We start from the raw sequence: 12,755 nt of genomic DNA, 5'->3' as shown, positions 1-12,755 counted from the left end.
TTGCAGTGAGCTGACATCGCGCCACCGCACTCTAGCCTGGGCAACAAGAGCGAAACTCCGTCTCAAAAATAAAATAAATAAATAAATTAATTAATTAATACTGCAATGAAGTATGTGAGGAATTTGCCTCCACTCTAGGAAGGGAAATGATAATTACAATTCCTTACATCTCTAACGGCAGTGTTACAGATTGCAAAGCGCTTTGGTACTTAGCATCTCAGCTGACTATTGGAACAGCAATTTGGTAGAATGCAGATTATCACACTCACCTGACTGTATGTTACAACTGCTAAAAGCTCTAACGCACCTGGCACTCTTCCCGACGAAAGGGTAGGATGGGATAATTCATAGGTAAACCCACCAAGGGTTGGCGACTAACCTAAAGGATTAACAACACCGTTTTTGTTTTTGTTTTTGTAACACTCAATACATCCTAGATCCTGTGCTAAGGGCTTTACAGACATCATCTAATTTGATTCCCACCTGTCTATGAGGCAGGTACTATTATCATCCCCATTTCACAGAAGACAAAAGTGAAACACAGAGGTAACGGGTAAGGTCACCCTGCCAGTGGGGGGCGAGACACGAACCTAGACAAATTGACAGAACTCCTGCACTTTCTTGCCCAAGGTCACGGCGGTGTGAGGTAGGCAGGAGAAGGGAGGGCGCTGACCTGTCATATACTTGTTTCTGGGTGAGCTTCTTGTCACTCTGCAGTAGGATGGACACGTAGTGGCGGATCATGCCTACGAAGAAAGTGATAACGATGGGTAGGACCATCCAAAGGCAGGTGTTGGAGTCGAACAACAGTTCTGGCCCTGCCATCTTACTGAAAGCTGCCTCCCAGCCGGTGATGGGCGAGCGTCTCTTCACCGGGGCGCAGGTGCTTCTCTTTGACTTCGCCTCCGGGCCTTCTCAAGTCCCTATTCCCGGTTAGCCCAAAACTGGGCTGCAGCTGTGAGCCCAGCCTACTGCCTTCAGGGGGCTGCCTGGCATTCCACTTCCGGCGCGGAAGTTGACGTCACGTCATGGCGCGCCTCGGTGGCGTCAGAGAGGCGTCGGGCATGGCGGGAAAGTCGAAAACGACGGGCGGTGACGGCTTCTCGGTGAGTTAGTGGAGCAGTGGTCGTAGTCTCTTGAGGCCCCGCTCCCCTGCGGCCTAATCTCTAAGTCCGAGCCGCGGTTGGAGTTCTCCTCTGGGGCTCGCGCCCCGAACTTCGGCTTCCTCATCTGCGCTGAGATGGGATAATCCCCACAGGTACCTTTCTGCGTCGTTAAAATGAGGAAACGAGAAAGGCTTTTACCCTCACCCCCTTCCCGATGAACTAGTCCAGACAGTCGGCCTCATCTCACGTCTGTTGGACTTTTCTGGAAGCCAGATGGTATTGCACGTGTTAAAGGCGGGTGCCTGGAAGCCAGACGTCCTGACTTGCCTTAGTTTTTCCATCTGCAAGATGGCTGATAATGGTTATCTGTATTAACCGAAGCGGCGACAAATAAAAAGCTTAGCACAGAGCCCGGTACCTCGTAAATGTTAACCATTATTATAAGTCATTATTGTCATCAAGAGTAAGTATAGGTGGTGAAGAGCACAGGTGCTGCAGCCAGACTGCCCAAGTTAGAATCCCAGTTCCGCCCGGGATGATGAGAAGAATAATGGTACCCACCTCAAAAAGTTTCGTGGGAAATTAATGAATTATTAAATGTAAAGTACTTGAAACAGTTCTTATTAACTTGTAGCATTTCCCCTGCCCTGCCAGCTTTTCTCACTCTGAATATTCTCAGAAATTTTCTTTATGCCGGTAACTATGCTGGGCATTAGGGGCATTGAGTAGGTGAGACTGGGTTCCTGCTCTCAAAGAGCTCCAGTCTAGTGTGAGGTAAGGTCCCCTTAGATATACCCTGTGGAGCAGGGAAGCTGCAGTAGCAAACTCCCTTAGGGATAGGAGGAACGCTTTTCAAGGAAGATGACATTTGATTGAATGTTTAGGTCTGAGTAGAAATTTCCAGGCAAATAAGAGCACTTCAGATGAAAAGAACACCTTTGTGCAAAGGCACTGAGACCACGAAGGTTCTGATTTACAAGATTAAAAGGTCATGTGATTCAGGCACTCCCCTACCTCTGCTGGCTCATTTCTAACTCCACATCTCCTTGTTTCAGTACGAGTATTCAGTATGAGACTCCTCTTCTCCTACGCCTTCTACTGGCTAACTCCTGTTTCAGTCCTCAAGTCCCTGCCTAAAAATCACTTCGTCGGTCGGTTTGGCTCACGCCTGTAATCCCAGCACTTTGGGAGGCTGAGGTGGGCGGATTACGAGGTCATGAGATCAAGACTATCCTGGGTAACACGGTGAAACCCCATCTCTAATAAAAATACAAAAAATTAGCCGGGTGTGGTGGCGGGCGCCTGTAGTCCCAGCTAGTTGGGAAGCTGAGGCAGGAGAATGGTGTGAACCCGGGAGGTGGAGCTTGCAGTGAGCCGAGATTGCACCACCGCACTCCAGCCTGAGCAACAGAGTGAGACTCCGTCTCCAAAAAAAAAAAAAAAAAATCACTTCTTCAGACCGGGTGACTCACATCTGTAATCCCAGCACTTTGGGAGGCCGAGGTGGGTGGATCACTTGAGGTCAGAAGTTTGAGACCAGCCTAGCCGACATGGTGAAACCCTGTCTCGACTTAAAAAAGAAAAAAGAAAAAAGAAAAAAAAATTCGAGGAGATTGTCCCTAAGAAATTGTCCTTGCTTCTTTTTACCACCCGTACTAGCAACTAGATTAAATTTCCTAGTAAGCCCTCATAGAACCTGTACTTTTATAGCACTTACAAAACTGTAGTTCAGTACATTAAGGCTATTTGTTACTACACTGTAAACTCCCTGAGGACAGGAATCATGTCTGTCTAGTTCACAGTTGTAACCCCAGCACCTAGCACAGTCCCTAACCTATTGTATTGAAATAATGAGTTAAAGGACAGGTCCACTGGGGGATAGATAATGGAGGGTCTTGAATCTCAGATGGAGAGCGATGGGTTTTATCCTTCAGCAACAGCAAAGTAGTCTGCCTAAAGAGGCAACTAAGACTTGAAAGGAAGGTAGTATTGGCTAGATGTGAGAGTTGAAATTTGCTTAGCACCTAGATTTAGATAACATTAATATGGAGATGTGAGCCCCACTGATTTTGGATAGAACAGTTTTCTTTGAACAATAGCTTTAACTTCTCAGAATTTATCTTCTAGAGGGTAACTTCTGTTCCCCGATTTTGCTCTAGGAAGTAATTTAAATGCACAAGACATCGGTCAAAATGGTTTCCAAAAGAAGACTGTCAAAATCTGAGGATAAAGAGAGCCTGATCGAAGATGCCTCCAGTAAGTATCTAGTCATTTGTTGCTTTATTTCCTGTAGCAATGTATGAGGCATGTGAGAGATATAAAGTTCCTGCTTTTCAAGTGCTGAGAATCTTCAAAGGGTAATGGATAGAGCGCACAGAATTAAGGGAGAAATATCAGATTTGGGATTGAATTTTTGCCTCGAATTCTGCATATAACTTTGAGTATGCCCACACCCTCTGGGCCTCAGTTTCCACATCCATAAGAGGAATTAGTGTTACAGACTTTTCTGCTATACATCATTTAGGTATTGAGACACAAAGATATAACAGTCTCTACTCTTAAAAAACTTTGTGTTCTTTCTTCCTTTCTTGAAAAAAAAATATTATGATCTAGACACATGCTATGTTAGTGATGTGAAAGGAAAGATATATCAAAGCAAGCACCCCAGAGGCAAAGAAACAGTGCAGACTCTGCCCATATGAGAAATGGTTGACAAAGATCCCAAGACTTCCGGATATAAGGAGTTCTGGCTGGGTGCTATCGCTCACATCTGTAATCCAAGCACTTTGAGGGGCTAAGGTGAGAGGATCACTTAAAGCTAGGAGTTCAAGACCAGCATGGGTAACAGCAAGACTCTATCTCTACAAAAAATTTTTTTAATTAGCTGGGTGTGGTGTTGTGCGCCTGTGGTCCTAGCTACTGAGGAGGCTGAAGTGGGAGGATCACTTGAACTCAGAAAGTCGAGGGTGCAGTGAGTCAATAATAGCACCACTGCACTCCAGCCTAGGCGACAGAGAGAGAGAGAGAGACCGTGTCTCAAAAAGGGAGAGGGGGGACAGGGAGGTTGAGAGTTCATTTATTGCACTCATTTACTCTATTAAAGCAGTTCTAACTTGATTTGTGTTGGTTTGTTTTTATTTTACTAGGTTTTTAGGGAACAGGTGGTGTTTGGTTACATAAATAAGTTTTTTAGTGGCTATTTCTGAAATTTTGTTGCGCCTATCACCTGAAGAGTGTATGGTGTCCCCAATGTGTAGTTTTTCAATCCCTAACCCCGCTTCCACCCTTTATCTCGAGTCTCCAAAGTCCATTATATCATTCTTGTTGTTGTTGTTGAGACGGAGTCTCACTCTGTCGCCCAGGCTGGAGTGCAGTGGCACAATCTCGGCTCACTGCAAACTCCACCTCCCAGGTTCAAGTGATTCTCCAGCCTCAGTCTCCCAGTAGCTGGGATTACAGGCACCAGCCACCACGCCTGGCCGATTTTTTTGTATCTTTAGTAGAGACGGGGTTTCACTATGTTGGCCAGGGGGTGTCTGGAACTCCTGACCTCAAGTGATCTGTCCACCTCGGCCACCCAAAGTGCTCGGATTACAGGCTTGAGCCACCACGCCTGGCCCATTATATAATTTTTTTTTTTTTTTTTTTTTGAGATGGAGTTTGGCTCTTGTTGCTCAGTCTGGAATGCAGTGGCACAATCTTGGTTCACTGCAACCTCTGCCTCCCGGGTTCAAGCGATTCTCCTGCCTCAACCTCCCAAGTAGCTGGGATTACATGTACATGCCACCATGCCTGGCTAAATTTTTGTATTTTTAGTAGAGAAGGGGTTTCACCATGTTAGTCAGGCTGGTCTCAAACGCCTGACCTCCGGTAATCCACCCACCTCAGCCTCCCAAAGTGCTGGCATTTTAGGCGTGAGCCACCGTACCTGGCCTCATTATGTCATTCTTAATGCTTTTGCATTCTCATAGCTTAGCTTCTACTAACTTGTGGATTGAAGAGTTATTTCTTACTAGGTTATTGGAATTTAAGTCTGATTCTCGGTCAATTCAACCGAAATAGATGAAAATGCTTGCTGAACAGCAATTATAATGATAAAAATTGCAAGTCCAAAACCATGTTAGGAATAGGCTTGATTTAGAAAGAGAAACTGTGGGCCAGGCATGGTGGCTCACGCCTGTAATCCTAGCACTTTGGGAGGCCAAGGCGGGCGGATCACCTGAGGTCAGGAGTTCGAGACCAGCCTGGCCAACATAGTGAAACCCCATCTCTACTAAAAATACAAACATTAGCTGGGTGTGGGATCACGCACCTGTAATCTCAGGTACTCGGGAGGCTGAGACAGGAGATTGCTTGAACCCAGGAGGTGGAGGTTGTAGTGAGCTGAGCTCATGCCACTGCACTTTAGCCGGGGCAGCAGAGCAAGACTCTTATCTCAAAAAAAAAAAAAAAAAAGCATGTTGTGAAGCTCCAATACTTGATTAGTAATGGGATTATAGAATTAGAATATAGAGAAATTGGTAGAAAATTTGAAACTGAAGAGGAATAATATAGGAAATTACTGAAAGTAAATGTTTTACTTTGGAAATACTGTTTTCCAATAGAGAAGAGACTTCTGAATTAAGTTTATTAGAAGGGATTTGGGTTCTCTTGGTCAGTAATGAACAAACTGAATCTTTCATTCTGGTTATGTTTTACATTTCATTCAGGAAGGTAGTGTTCTTTCATTCTGATTAAGGCTTTATTAGAAAGAGGGAGAGGAGGCCGGGCGTGGTGGCTCACACCTGTAATCCCAGCACTTTGGGAGGCCGAGGCGGGCGGATCACGAGGTCAGGAGATCGAGACCATCCTGGCCAACATGGTGAAACTCCATCTCTACTACAAATACAAAAAATTAGCCGAGCTGGTGGTGGGCGCCTGTAGTCCCAGCTACCAGGAGGCTGAGGCAGGAGAATGGCATGAACCCGGGAGGCAGAGCTTGCAGTGAGCCAAGATTGCACCAGTGTATTCCAGCCTGGGCGACAGAGCGAGACTCGGTCTCAAAAAAAAAAAAGAGGGATTGGAATTGAAGAAGGAAAAAACAGAATGGCATCATTAAGGGAGAAGAGTAAATTTTAAACTTGGCTTTGTTCGTTTCTTGTTTCTTTTTATGGGTAGAAAGCCTTGGGATTAAACCTATCTGAGCTTTGTAGTCAAAGATATGATACAGGAGAAACTTCCCCATTCTGTCTACCCTTTATTCAGATCATTGAGTCTCAAATTTGGTGTGTATCAGGATTATTATCTGAAGACTGTAAAAAATTCAGACTCTTAGGTCCCATTCCCAAGATTTTGACTCAGTAACTCTGGTATATGGCGTGGAATATGCCTTTTTTTTTTTTTTTTTTTTTGAGACGGAGTCTCACTCTGTTGCCCATGCTAGAGTGCAGTGGCATGATCTGGACTTACTGCAACCTCTGCCTCCAGGGTTCAAGTGATTCTCCTGCTTCAGCCTCCTGAGTAGCTGGTATTACAGGTGCGTACCACCACACCTAGCTAGTTTTGTATTAGTGGAGACGGGGTTTCACCACGTTAGCCAGGCTGGCCTTGAACTCGTGACCTCAGGTGATCAGCCTGCCTCGGCCTCCCAAAGTGCTGGGATTACAGGCGTGAGCCACCATGCTTGGTCGGGAATATGCATTTTATTTTATTTTATTTATTTTATTTTATTTTTTTCTGAGACGGAGTTCTGCTCTGTCGCCCAGGCTGAAGTGCAGTGGTGTGATCTTGGCTCACTGCAGACTCCACTTTCCAGGTTCATGACATTCTCCTGCCTCAGCCTCCCGAGTGGCTGGGACTACAGGCGCCTGCCACCATGCCCGGCTAATTTTTTTTGGTATTTTTAGTAGAGACGGAGTTTCACCATGTTAGCCAGGATGGTCTCGATCTCCTGACCTCGTGATCCACCCACCTCGGCCTCCCAAAGTGCTGGGATTACAGGCGTGAGCCACGGCGCCCGGCCGGGAATATGCATTTTAATAAGCTTTCCAGGGATTCCACTACAGTGGTTTGCAGGCAATAGCTTGAGAGACACTGGCTAGTTTAGTATTTGGGTGGAAAACATTTCCATGGGTTATTCTTGTTAGGCACTTGTTTGTTTGAATTTAGTTTTTTAGAGATGGTGATTTCACTCTGTCACCCAGGCTGGAGTGCAGTGGCACTGTCATAGCTTCACTATATAGCTTCAACCTCCTGGGCTCAAGTTATTCTTCTGCCTTAGCCTCCGAAGTAGCTGGGACTACAGGTGGGCATCTCCTCACCTAACTAGTGTGTGTGTGTATGTGTGGAGATGGGGGTCTCCCTTTGTTGCCTGGGCTAGTCTTGAACTCCTGGCTCAAGTGATCCTCCTGCCTCGGCCTCCTAAATTGCTGGGATTACCACGTGAGCCACCTTGCCTGGCCAGAAATGGCACATTTTGAATTCTTCCAATGAAAACTCAGTAGTTGAAAATAATTCTATTTGTTTGTTTGTTTGTTTTGGAAGCCACTATTGCTGAAGATAGTTTATTTCACTACAGCATCAATCCTAGTATAATTTTTAAGGAACACATCAGTTTTCCTCTCAGGATTATTATTCCTGGATTTAAGTTTTAATTTTTCCTTTACTGTTTGCCATATTCTTAAATTTTTCTATTTTCAGAAACCAGGAAGCAACCACTTTCCAAAAAGACAAAGAAATCTCATATTGCTAATGAAGTTGAAGAAAATGACAGCATCTTTGTGAAGCTTCTTAAGATATCAGGAATTATTCTTAAAACGGGAGAGAATCAGAATCAACTAGGTAATATTTTAATCTAACTTTATTCTGTGGTTTTAATGAAATAACTCAGGACTGAATCATGGGTTTTCTAAATAGAGAGGCAATGAAGATTAGAAATGAGAGGGCCATCCATCTTGAGACAAAGTTGAAATTGCTTTTTAGAAAATGATACAATGAGGCCAGGCACGGTGGCTCACGCTTATAATCCCAGCACTTTGGGATGCTCAAGGCAGGTGGATTGCCTGAGCTCAGGAGACCAGCCTGGGCAAAACGGTGGAACACGTCTCTACTAAAATACAAAAAATTAGCCGGGCGTGGCAGTGTGTGCCTGTAGTCCCAGCTGCTCGGGCGCCTGAGTCAGGAGAATTACTTGAACCTGGGAGGCAGAGGTTGCAGTGAGCCAAGATCGCACCACTGCACTCCAGCCTGGGCAACAAGAGTGAGACTCCATTTCCAAAAAAAAAGGAAAAAGAAAATGGTACAGTCTTTGGTCCTCATTACTATGTGTTAAGTAAAGCATTTCTCATTCTTTTATTAGAAAAAATATTATGTATTATTTCTTTTGTGTTATGAAAAAATAAATATTCAGAAAGCAGCTATATCAGTGTCAGAATAATTTCAGAAGAAAATGTATAAAGCCATGTAAGATTCTGTTTTTGGGGAACAGATTATTCCGTCTTGCTAAGGTTATGGCAGGTCTTTTTTAGAACACTTAGTGGCTATCTGCTATCAAAGCTAAGTCTGTTTGTTTGTTTGTTTGTTTGTTTTTGAGATGGAGTCTCCTCGCTCTGTCGCCCAGGCTGGAGTGCAGTGGCGTGATCTCGGCTCACTGAAAGCTGTGCCTCCCAGGTTCATGCCATTCTCCTGCCTCAGCCTCCCGAGTAGCTGGGACTACAGGCGCCCACCACGACGCCCAGCTAATTTTTTGTATTTTTAGTACAGACAGTGTTTCACCATGGTGGCCAGACTGGTCTCAAACTCCTGACCTCAAGCAATCCGCCCGCCTCAGCCTCCCAAAGTGCTGGGATTACAGGCGTGAGTCACCGTGCCCAGCCAAAGCTAAGTCTATTATGTGGGTTTAGATATAACCCCATGACTGTGGGCTGGGCGAGGTGGTTCATGCATGTAATCCCAGCACTTGGGAGGCCGAGGAGGGCAGATCATGAGGTCAGGAAATCGAGACCATCCTGGCTAACACAGTGAAACCCTGTCTCCACCAAAAATACGAAACAAAACAAAACGAAACAAAAAAACGTGCCTGTAGTCCCAGCTACTTGGGAGGCTGAGGCAGGAGAATTGCCTGAACCTGGGAGGCGGAGGTTGCAGTGAGCCGAGATCACCCCACTGCACTCCAGCCTAGGTGACAGAGCAAAACTCCATCTCAAAAAAAAGAAAAAGATTTGGCTCTGAAATTAGGTTGAAAATATTTTTATTGGTTTCATCAGGCAAGAAAGCAAGAAACTTGGGTTTTTAGAGAAGGAAAACTATGGTAGGAAACTGGTGACCAGCTCTTCTTTTTTCTCCATAGCTGTGGACCAAATAGCTTTCCAAAAGAAGCTCTTTCAGACCCTGAGGAGACACCCTTCCTATCCCAAAGTATGTATTTTTCCCCTGGTATTTTTGCTTGTGCCAGCATAACTCTAGAATTTGGAATTTAAGGACACTGGTGTAAAGTTGAGTGGGCTAAAATGATTTTTAACAGCAAATATTAAACTAAAAATTTATTCTTTTTTATTTTTTAAATCTCCTTATTAAGATAATAGAAGAATTTGTTAGTGGCCTGGAGTCGTACATTGAGGATGAAGACAGTTTCAGGAACTGCCTTTTGCCTTGTGAGCGTCTGCAGGATGAGGAAGCCAGGTGTGGAGAGGAGGCATGGAATCTTGCTGAAATTCAGTCTGTTCTGCTAATTGCGTGGGGCTGGGGAGGGAGAGCACAATTGTTTGAAATTTCATTTTTGGTGTAGGCTGTCTTCCTCAGAATTTAAACTAAGTTTAAAATTCCTAAGCTTGTGGTTATAAGCCTAACAATCAGTGTTTTCTAGAATGTGTTTCACCTGTGTTGACAGAATTTCAAATCTCTACCGCTCCCTTGCAAAGAGCCATCTGCTTATTTCTGTGTTTCTTGTCTAACAGGGTAGTTCCTCTTTAAAGATTATGTATTTAACCAATTTTATTGAGAAAAAATGATAAAAGCGTTAAAACAAGGAAAGCAAAGTGGAAAACAGATTTCTTTTTTTTTTACAGTATGGGTGCATCTTATTCTAAGAGTCTTATCAAACTGCTTCTGGGGATTGACATACTACAGGTAAGACTGTCACTTTTTCTGTGAACATTTGATGGATGAGGTTTGTGGTGTATGCTCAAGTCTAAATAGCAGGAACACAGGATAGAGTAGGGTTAATTGGAGAATTTGGGTTTGTAACAGCTTTAGCACAGCCCTGTTGCTGTGATGGGTTTGGTAAGGTAATATCTGTGTTTTAAAACTGTGCTTATTAGCCTAATACATCTGGCGGTCCTATTTATTCTCTCTGTATCTGATTCCTGTTCTTAAAGCTACATCCTGTGTATCTGAGTACCTGGTAATCTTTTTTTTTTTTTTTTTTGAGATGGAGTCTCACTCTGTTGTCCAGGCTGGAGTGCAGTGGCACGATCTTGGCTCACTTCAAGCTCCACCTCCTGGGTTCACGCCATTCTTCTGCCTCAGCCTCTCGAGTTGCTGGGACTACAGGCGCCCACCACCGCGCCCTGCTAAGTTTTTGTATTTTTAGTAGAGATGGAGTTTCATTGTGGTCTCGATCTCCTGACCTCATGATCCGCCCTCCTTGGCCTCCCAAAGTGCTGGGATTATAGGCATGAGCCACCGCGCCCAGCCAGTATCTTGTAATCTTTATCATATTCGTATCTCCATCATCTCCATTTAGCTTTTTAGATGCTTATGTATCTTAATTTTGTCCTTTTCCTCCTCTTCTTCTCCTTTAATATATTAAATAGACAATACATTGATATAATTTAAATATTTCAAGTTATACAAACGTATATGGAACAGAACACTTCCCTCCACCCCGTTCTCCATTTTTCCTCTTCTCCCCTACTGTTAATCTTTTCACACTCTTAAACTCTTCCTTTTCACTGGAAATCTTGAAGGTAATTAGTTATTTTCAGTCTAAGAGCTCCCTTGTTCCTCTGCAGAGCTCCCGTTGCAACCTATTTGATAATCTTTTAAAGTCTGCATTTCGTGGATTAACTGTCATTGTTTTTAATAATATTTTGATTATCTGATTATTTTAACTTTGTCTTGATAATCATTTTCAGTTTTTCACAAGACAAATTAAACCTTTGTATTCCAATAGCATATTCTAAAAATGAAGACATATTCATGTGGATTTCTTTGTAATAAGATATCAACTTTAACCAAGTGTTTATTCCAGGAGCTCTGGTTGGAAAGAGAATTATGCATTTCTTTTGTGTGTGTGTGTTTGTGTGTGTCAGAGTCTCCTCTGTCACCCAGGCTGGAGTGGAGTGGTGCAATCTCGTCTCACTGCAACCTCTGCCTCCCGCAGGTTCAAGCGATTCTCGTGCCTCAGCCTCCCAAGTAGCTGGGATTATACATTTCTATTATGTATTTTGAGATGATCTCCTAACTCCCTATGTCTTCTTTTTTAGCCTGCCATTATCAAAACCTTGTTTGAGAAGTTGCCAGAATATTTTTTTGAAAAGTAAGTGGAGTTATGGAATGTTCGAAGTACCCCGGTGTTACTTAAGTTTCTCTCTGAAAAGGTTACTCTGAAAACTCTTGGTTTCTCTGAAAGTCATATTTATCATGATGCTTCTTAAGTGACTACTAAAATTTTACTGGAGTGTCTTTGAAGTTTCATCTATTAATATGATTTTGTAAAAATAGATAGGATTATGATAAAAGTAACTATTGGCCTGGTGCGGTGGCTCACACCGGTAATCCCAACAGTTTGGGAAGCCGAGGCAGGAGGATTGCTTGAGTCCAGGAATTCAAGACCAGCCTGGGCAATGTAGTGAGACCTTGTCTGTATTTAGAAACAGAATTTTTTTTTTTTTTTTTAAGTGTCTGTTGCTTATGCTCAGGGATAGTCCCTAGTAGAAGAATACACAATATACTGGTAACAGTAGTTGTTTCCAAAGAGGGTAGCCAGTTAGTTGGAATCAGGTATTCTCTGAATACTTTTCTTTACCTTTTTAATTTTGTAGCATATGTTGAAACAGGGTCTCACTCTGTCGCCCAGGCTGGAGTGCCATAGTATGATCACAGCTCACTGAGGCCTCCACCTCCCAGGCTTAAGTGATCCTCCCACCTCAGCCCCATGAGTGCCTGGGACTACAGGTGCGTGCCACCCGGTCTGGCTAATTCTCATGTTTTTTTGGTAGAGGTGGGGTTTCGCCATGTTGCCCAGGCTGGTCTCAAAACTTCTAGGCTCCAGTGATCAACCTGCCTGAGCCTCTCCAACTACTGGAATGTGGCCCTACCTGGTTTTTTTAATTACTATGTTAAAAAAGAAATGAACGGCCTAATAGAAAAGTAGACAAGGCCGGGCGCGGTGGCTCAAGCCTGTAATCCCAGCACTTTGGGAGGCCGAGACGGGTGGATCACGAGGTCAGGAGATCGAGACCATCCTGGCTAACATGGTGAAACCCCGTCTCTACTAAAAAATACAAAAAACTAGCCGGGCGTGGTGGCGGGTGCCTGTAGTCCCAGCTACTTGGGAGGCTGAGGCAGGAGAATGGCGTGAACCCGGGAGGCGGAGCTTGCAGTGAGCTGAGATCCGGCCATTGCACTCCAGCCTGGGCGGCAGAGCGAGACTCCGTCTCAAAAAAAAAA

General features: G+C 44.2%; 1 protein-coding gene across 3 annotated transcripts in view; it reads left to right on the top strand.

Annotated features, from left to right (window-relative positions):
• Positions 1 to 1,018: 1,018 nt before the first annotated feature.
• The window catches only part of FANCD2 (FA complementation group D2), a 76,043-nt gene continuing 64,306 nt past the window's right edge, over positions 1,019 to 12,755 (top strand). For 2 of the 3 annotated variants that reach the window (XM_025377275.1, XM_025377274.1), the window contains exons 1-7: positions 1,019 to 1,106; positions 3,266 to 3,362; positions 7,785 to 7,925; positions 9,433 to 9,500; positions 9,661 to 9,764; positions 10,151 to 10,211; positions 11,570 to 11,622. In XM_025377275.1, the coding sequence (XP_025233060.1) occupies positions 3,278 to 3,362; positions 7,785 to 7,925; positions 9,433 to 9,500; positions 9,661 to 9,764; positions 10,151 to 10,211; positions 11,570 to 11,622 (512 nt within the window). In that variant the 5' untranslated portion in view covers positions 1,019 to 1,106; positions 3,266 to 3,277. Of the gene's footprint in view, positions 1,259 to 3,265; positions 3,363 to 7,784; positions 7,926 to 9,432; positions 9,501 to 9,660; positions 9,765 to 10,150; positions 10,212 to 11,569; positions 11,623 to 12,755 lie in introns of all 3 variants that reach the window. The other variant, XM_025377276.1, reaches the window with a different exon arrangement.

The sequence above is a fragment of the Theropithecus gelada genome, chromosome 2, assembly GCF_003255815.1.
Source record: "Theropithecus gelada isolate Dixy chromosome 2, Tgel_1.0, whole genome shotgun sequence".
Taxonomy (NCBI): Eukaryota; Metazoa; Chordata; class Mammalia; order Primates; family Cercopithecidae; genus Theropithecus; species Theropithecus gelada.
The sequence above is the reverse complement of the archived record's forward strand: the minus strand, read 5'-3'. Positions and strand labels throughout refer to the sequence as shown.